The sequence below is a fragment of the Mus pahari genome, chromosome 5 (genome assembly GCF_900095145.1).
Source record: "Mus pahari chromosome 5, PAHARI_EIJ_v1.1, whole genome shotgun sequence".
Lineage (NCBI taxonomy): Eukaryota > Metazoa > Chordata > Mammalia > Rodentia > Muridae > Mus > Mus pahari.
Window position 1 is genome coordinate 105,216,175 of NC_034594.1, and position 8,348 is coordinate 105,224,522.

The 8,348-nt window shown below is 45.4% G+C and overlaps 1 protein-coding gene across 1 annotated transcript; it reads right to left on the minus strand.

Moving 5' to 3' along the window:
* Positions 1–1,534: 1,534 nt before the first annotated feature.
* Positions 1,535–7,225, minus strand: Il19 (interleukin 19). Its single transcript, XM_021199326.2, has 6 exons — positions 7,170–7,225; positions 6,187–6,367; positions 6,006–6,068; positions 4,787–4,939; positions 3,845–3,919; positions 1,535–2,121 (listed from the first exon to the last, which is right to left on the minus strand). The coding sequence occupies exons 2-6, from the start codon at positions 6,328–6,330 to the stop codon at positions 2,026–2,028; spliced, it is 531 nt and encodes a 176-aa protein (XP_021054985.1). The 5' UTR covers positions 6,331–6,367; positions 7,170–7,225; the 3' UTR covers positions 1,535–2,025.
* Positions 7,226–8,348: the final 1,123 nt, after the last annotated feature.

Consider the following 8,348-nt stretch of genomic DNA (forward strand, 5'->3'; position numbering starts at 1 on the left):
TCCTTGTGGAAGTGGGGCTTCAGGATCATGCCATTCCGGCTGGGCGCCATGGTTGCCTCCTATACAGGAGAACGGCCGAGCGGAAAGGATCGGGCACCTCAAAGCACGAGACTCCTTAATCACGGGAATGAGTCTTGCTTTTAAATTGTTATGTAGAATATGGTGTGTTGGAGGATGGGAAAAAGCAGGACTTACTTCATGATGCTATCAACAGACAATAAAGGCAAAAGAAATGATATAACTTCTCTGGAGCAAGAGATGCTTTAGAACCAGACTTACGCTATCATGGTACCTTCCACCCTGCTGAGACTGGGGGATTACCTCACTGTATGATCAACTCAGTGTTCTCAGATGGGTGTCAATAACTATTTTATACAAGAGGAAACTGAGTACCTTGCTCAGTCATACAGCCTGAACCGGTCTGCCTGACCTTGGAGTTCTCATACCCTCTACAAAAGCACACACGCATTGGTTTGAATAAGAATGGCCCCCATAGGCTCATATATTTGAATGCTCAGTCACCAGGGAGTGGCACTATTTAAAAATGTGTCCCTATGAATGTGCTTGGAGGTTTCAAAAGCCTGTGACATGCCCAGGATCTTTCTCTGAACCTATGGCTCAGTATGTGACTCTGAGCTTCTTCTCCAGCACCACACTTGCCTGCCACCGTGCTCTCTGCCGTGATGATAATTAACTAAACCTCTGAAACTGTAAGCAAGCCCCCCAGTTAAATGCCTTCTTTTATAAAAATTGCCTTGGCCATGGTGTCTCCTCACAGCAACAGAACAGTGATCTTGTTTTTCTTCAGTGCTGTGTGGTAGAGGCCACATCACTGCCTCCCCTAGACCCATATCACGAGCTTGTTTTTCTTCAGTCTATAGAACCTATCTTTATGGAAGAAGCCACATGTACTTTACAAAAACTTCAATGTGGTTGTGCCTTAATCTCTGTTGTGCACACTGAGTTATTTATCATGAAGAAATTTTTCACCAAATTGTGCTGTGCTTAAATATGCCTAATATAATCTGGTTGGGGTCAGACTCCCAAAGTTTGAGCCAGCACCAGCTACTGAGTCATGTTGAACCAACATGACTCCTTGCCTCCCATGGATCATTACTCTGATGGCCATTGTGGCTGCAGAGACCTGGTACATATGTATGAAATTCTCAAAGAATAAATAAAAGAATTTTTAAAGGAGGAAGAGCAGGCCTGGTTCCTGAATTGCTCTGGCTTCTGTCTCAGTGTGCTCTCATCTGCCTGCTGTGCTCTCTCCCTTGTGACAACACCTGCTGTGTAGTCCTCACCACGACCAGAAAGTGCAACCCATACCCTTGAACCTCTGGAACTATGAGCTAAGTAAATCTGTTTTATTGACAAAGTTACCCAGCCCAGGTGTTTTGTTACAGCGATGAAAAATGTGGTCATATATCCACATAGATTTTATCCCTGTCTAGGACTAAGCTTCCCCAGCTGTTCTGCATCTTTGGGGTCTCTTTTACCTGCATGGACGAGTCTTTGATGAATCAGAAGACAATTCATTCTCATAGGTAAACCACAGTTTATTTGTAAATGTCAGTCAGTACAATATGCACTATAGCGCACCACAAGGTGCACAGCATAGGAAGAAACCTCTTTACAATAAGTTAGAGGGGCCGTCTATTGCTCCTATGATATCTGGGATCTCTCAACAGCCACATATTGCTATAAATACCACAGCAGCCAACTTAGCTAGTGCAGGGGGAGCAGAGAGCAGAGACCTCAGCCAGGAGCTGAGAACCATTCAAATCCCAATTGTTTTTAATAAGGCTCCAGCCCAGTAGAGAGAATTCCTTCCACATCAGCAAGCTCCCAGAAAAGATCCTCATTCTAGATAATTATGGGGACTTGCCACATCTCTCTCTTCTTCAAAGTTAGCTGTTGACCACAAAACAAACAAGCAAAGACAAAATAAAACATCAACAACAATTAAAAAAAAATAAAACTCTCACAGTTGGTTATTTAAATAATCAGACGAGGCATTTCATGTCAGGCTGCAGGAGTTTCCTGATGATTCCTGTCAATCCAGGCTAAAAGTATGTTCAGTTCTCCTAGAGACTTAAGGGCAGCAGATGAGACCTCCAGCTAAAACAAAAATAAATAAGAAAATTAATGGATGAATTGATTTTTATTTAAAAATGTAAAATATCATCATGAGGTCTGTCTGCTCCGAAGTTTGGATATTGCAGTTCCCCATATTCTGAACCCTGTGAGGTTCCCCTTTCTCTTTATCAAACCTCTCACATAGCGTGCAAAATCAAAAGTTATTTTCCTCAGAGCTTAGCATCACTCCCAGCCCACCAACCAAGCAGTTTAAATCATTTTAGCTCCTTATGCACAAACTTTTAAATCCTGCATTCCTTTCTCCCTTTCCTCCTTCTTTTCACAGGAAATATTAGCCTTGCCAGCCAGGCCTTCTTAGTCTCCTATTCACATCAATTCAACTTAATCACTCCTGTTTCTTGGGAAGTCTGGTCCTCTCCAGAGCTCTCCAGTGAATAAGGAGACCATGTCACCCCTCACAGACATACGTAAAGAGACTAGCTTGTATCTGGATGGATGTGGCCCCCGTCAATAATAAATTTGAGGGCCTATCGCTTAGGCAGGAAATAGGAGGTGGGACATCTTGAGGGTAGAAAGGATTCTGGGATAGTGCCACTAACAGGGGGTTTGCCCAGGAAGATGTGACAAAACAGACACATGGTGCCTGAGCATAGGTAAGCAGTCACACGGCAAAAATGTAGATTAAAATAAATGGATTATTTTGTTATGATCTAGTCAGGGAAGGCCTATCTATATGGCCAAGGTATTTGTAAATATATTGAGTTTGAGTCTTATTTCTGGGAGCATGGAGCAGGAAGGAAGAATCACCTGATTCAACAGATATAGCAAAACACTGAGACCCGCAAAGGATGTCTACCCAGACATCATACAGCATGTAAAAGAAGCAGACCTAGAATGTAATTCATGATTTGTTCCATCCCCTCCCATACTAAAAGGATGTGGTTGGGGTGAAGGCGCATCCTTTGGAGCCACTCAGCATGGGACCAAGTCCTGTGTGTACCAAGTGGTCAACTCGTGTAACCTCCTTGTGCCTCCATCTTCTGGTTTACTTAACGTAGTTTACACTCAGAACCTTGAAGTGAAGAGTCAATGTGACAACACTTCACTGGGCTTGAAACAATATCTGGCTCACAGTATGAACCACTTGGATCATCATTGTCCCTACAGCATCACTTAATAAAGCCTATCCCAAAGAGAACACAGCTCCAAAACACTCCTAACTCCTTTGTTCTTCAAAGCACCAGCGTCACTTGGAGCGTGTTAAGCAGTAGGAACTTGGGCTTCAAGGTAGAACTGCTGACCAGACTCTGCACTTCAATCAGACCTGCTGATGGCACACCCGGATAGCTGTTCCTGCATCAGCACCCCTCCCTGTGAGAACCACTGAGGGCACCAGTATGCAGGATGCCAAGGGCCAGCTCCCGACCATAAGGATGCTGTATGTGTCGTGGTTCATGGGTAAGAGCTTCAGATTAACTGGGGATCACTGTGCCTTCTGTATGACCATACCTTATGCAACCCAAGCCTGATAGGAAGGTGTAAGAAAATAGTAGAGTGAGGATGGAGAAGAAGACCAGAGAACTGCCCAATGACCTACAACACTTTGTAGGTGTCAACTTGGATGAGCTTGCCATGAAGACCGGTGGAAAGAATACATGAGTCTGCATGCAGAGAAGGCTGGAAGACTGGCATCATCTGAACCCTCTCATTTTTCCAGCTTCCCTATACTCTCCCCAGACCTCACCTGACTGTAATTGTCATGGATGATTCTGGTTGCATTGGTGGCTTCCTGACTGCAGTGACATTGTCTGTGCACCTGCTGGGACACAACGGGGACAGCACTCATTAGAAGACATTTACACTACCTCCTCTCCCTACGTGCCCTTCCTCCCTAGGTCGGGTGACAAAGCTTAGGAGAGAGCAGATGGGAGGAAATAGGGTCTGTTTGTGGAGAAGCTCTGCATTTGACTTCTGCTCACACATCTACAGTCAATCACATGGTTGGCATTGGAAGAGCGAGTACCGAGGTTTCCTTGTTACAACTCTAAACGTGACACCCCACAAGGTTAACTAATGGATTAAGTATACCTGTTTGATTCCACTATTGTCCTTTTTTAAAGCAGGACAGGGGTCATTACCCTTTCTAACAATTTTTGCATCTGAGACCCAAAAAGGGAAGAAATCTTCGGCCTCAAAAGGACCACCCCACACAGGAACTCAGCAGCAGCCCTTGGTCTGGAACCTAAAGTTTCTCTTAGCCTAAGTTTTTTGTTGGTTATTTTTACTTTTATCTCTGTTTGATTTTAACAAGTGAGCAGTGGGCTTACAGGTGACCCTCGGAGATAGGCCTAATATGGCTTCCCAGAATGTCTTAGTGTGGAAATTCCAAAGGCTGAGAAACAGAAAGTCCAGGGCTGTGCTTATGGTCAGAATGCAACCCTTGGCAAGTCTCTCCGGTGGACTACTGTACACTTAGGCGATGCTCTGACATCAGTTGGTCACTCCACAAGGAGACTCTTCTGATGGGCTGTCAGCAAGCAGGAAGTCCCTGGGACTGGCAAGACCATTGCAAAGTCTCAAAGGACAGGAAGTGAATGACAGGGCAAGAAATGTCCTAACTCTGCAAAGCTTGGGCTTCTTCTGGGCAGATGGGAGCAGAAGCTTGGGAGCCTGAGGCCCGACTCACACATTGCTCCAGAGTTCTCTGCATGTAGAGGAAAGAGTTAGCAAGGTTGCTGATTCTCCTCACGACCTCAAGGCTTGTCTCCTGATGGTCCTTGAAGACCCTGTCTCTGTAGAATGTCAGCAGGTTGTTGGTCACGCAGCACACATCTCCAGGCTACAAACACAAATTAGAGCACACCCTTGGAGGCCCTCTGTTCTCAATACGTCAGAAACAAAGTACAAGTAAAAAAAAACTAAATGTTCTTTTCTAAAATTCAGAGTATTCTTTCACACTTCCCAGGGCCAAGCTACTGCAGCCAGGAGATATATTCACAAAGAGTAAGGCTTGGATCCTATCACAGACAAGGTTTTCTCCACAACATGCATTCCCAGACCACAGGGGATATCAGGAAACTCTTAAGTCCCTCCAAGAACCAGGTGCCTCCTGTAGGAGATGGTTTGTATCCCACAAGCCAAGGTTGTCAGCTCTGTAGTCTCCCAGCCCACAATGTTCTTGGCTCCTGGACATTCAGGTGTCCTACCAGGCATGACCAATATATTCATCTTAGCCACTGAGCTCTGGACCACACTACTGGGTTCTCTTGCAGTTTGTCCCCTTAAAATGGGGCTAGAGTGGGGTTTGCAAGACTAGGGAGTGGCAGGCACATCTGGGAAGGTCAAAGGTCTGCAACAGAAAGCAGATGCCTCCGAGACAAGACTCTGGATGCTCAAAGCATAGCCCAGAGAAGCAGGGAAGCTTCCTTCTAGCAGTTGGCACTGCAGGCCTAAGGATGTACCACAAAAGATTTACTCCTCTGCCTCTAGCCCTGGGGGCAGCTTTTCCCTGACTTCACTGATATTACACCCATTTCCCCTGTATCTTAAACCTTTATCTGCTTATCTACACCCTCCCCCTCAGCTTTTAAATGACTCTGTTTCTTTCTATTTCATTTCTCCCCATGGGATCTTACAAAACGACCACCAAGCCACTGAAATTCTGCTCCACTGAAGTACGGAACTTGTTACCCTCTGATGAAGTGTCACTTCTTTGACCATGCCCATGATTTCAAAGTCACCGGTGTGCCCAAACTGCTTAGATAACAAAGAAGGCTGGACTATTAAGAGAGTACTAGGGGCCTAGAGAGATGGCTCAGCTGTTAAAGGCTAGGTTCCATCAACAATATAAGGGAGTACTGTCAGGGATTCAGTTCTTAGCACAAGAGACACAAACCAGTTGGTACCTTAATGCTCCTGAGGTTCTCCAGGGACAGGATGGTGACATTTTTGAAGGTGTCCTTAGTGTGCTGTGAACAATGGGACAGACATCAATGAGAACCCTCTACATTTTCAGAATCCCTAACAAGGAACAGGCAGGAACTTGCCTTGTGCTCTAAGATGTAAGGCCAGACAACCCATGCTCACCAGGGCTCTCTTGATCTCGTGGAAACTCTTTTCTATGAGGCGCATGTCCACAGAAATCAGACATCTCCTAAGACTGTAGATATGAACTGAGCAGAGAATGAACGTCATGCCCAGGAGCCAGGGAGACGCGCACTGTGCCTTCATGCCTTCTGCAAAGGTGAAAGTCAGCTGTCCACCTAGACTGCCGAGATTGGTTTCCTAGTTCTCTGGCAAAACAAGGAGATAAACCCCATTGGCAAGGGAAGTTGGTAGGCGGCACCGCCCTCCCCAGTCTGCTCCTTCTAAAAGATCCCAGACATCTTGGGCCATTCAGATACAGCAGGAGGCAGCACTTGTCCTACCCAGCAGGCGTGCTGGGCCCTGGAGAAAACCTCTGCCCAATTACAGAGTTGTTACAGGTCACACCTACGCTTCTGGCGAGGTTTGTTCCTCTCCATGTCTCACCAAGGAGGGAACTAAGAATCAGGGGGATAAAATGGGTTGCCAGACCTGACGTGGTCAGCTGGCCTCTGTACCCCGTCCTTGTGGCCAAGCCTCCTATTTACAAAGCAATATCTCCCCTGCATACATAGCTATGACTATCTCTCCTGGAGACCACAGCTTCACACCAGATGGAAACCCATTTCTGACCTGGTCCCACCGAACCAGGAAATGTACTTTGTATTTAAAAAAGAGAGTTAACACTCAAAAGGTTAGGCTCCTGGAAAGAAAATTCCATAGTTTATTTAATCCCTTCATACTCTATTTTCTGCTCTTTCTTCTCTCCATTTCCTTTTGTTAAAAAAGAAGGTACGAGAAAATTTATTCACACACACACACACACACACACACACACACACACGCACACACGCACGCACTGTGGCTTGCCTCCACATTCCACAAAAACCTTGTTCTTACCTTGGGCAACACAAGTCATGCACAGTGGTAACCCCTGTAGTATGGATGACCCCAGTGAAGCCCCTGATAGCCCAGGCCAGCCTCACCTCTCCCAGTGTCTCCTGCTCCAGCTGAGTCCTCTCCCCCTGTGCTCTTTGCCACTTAGAAAGACCAGCTTACTTTTATGTGGTGGATAAGAGGAAATGCAGTCAAGGTCTACTGGGTGGGTCCACCTTCAGGAGATTCCCCTCCCCCCATTTCTTTAGTATTTCATTTTCTTAATTGTTTTCATTTCTTTCTTTTCTATTTTATCCTTTGTGAAACAACTGATTAATCATTATTAAGAAATGCCTCCTTTTTTTTTTTTTTCCCTGAGTTTTGACACATTGCTTCTGGGAAAAATAAACTCCCATCACCATGCAAATGAGACTTAGTTGCAATTTTGTGTTCATGGTGAAAAATCCGAGTTAGGTCACTTTCCTAGGAGCTGTGGCACAGTACCAACCGTGCCCTGCAGGCACAGTCAGGAAAGCCCTGTGTGGATGGCCTGGCTTTGTCAGCAGTCAACTTCCTGAGACTCTGCAGGTCCTCTGGCTCTGACACAAGCCATCTCTCTGATGCCTCATACAACTCTGGAGGACCTACCACCCGCCAGACTTTTTTTTTTTACATGCATGACTTTGCTTAACTCCTTAAAGACAAATCTTTTTTCTCCTATAGGCAAAAATATTGGGAGTTTTGTTTATTTGTTTGTTTTTGTTGTTTGTTTCATGTCATCTCTTTCTGTTCAATCTTGTCCCTTGGAAGTCCCCTTCGTTCTTGATTGGTGCAGAGAGAAATGAGAGTGAGCAGTACAGTTCCTTCAGAGAAATTAGTGGCAGAGCTGGAGACGGAATTTACGGCCCTTATACTGGGCCCAGAGGATCCTTTAGGCAAGTCACTTTCTTACTTATTACCACTCTCCATCATGAAGCTTTTCAGGGGTCGGGGTTTTATGTGACAGAAAGACGGGGTATAATTGTGTCCTCACAGAGAGTCATTTTCCCTCGGAGACACTCTCTGTCTTTGAGGCTGCCTGTACCACTGTGGATGGTCTCATTCCTGTGCACATATGGGACTAGAAACACTAATTGAACTCAGAAGGTTATTAATAAACCAAAAAAAAAAATGAAAAAGAGGCGGTGAAGCTGGAAGGGAGAGGGGGTGAGGCAGTGGTACTAGGAGGAGCTGGAGGGAGGAAATGATGGAGGGAGATGACCAAAAGGCATAATAAATACAAATAAATA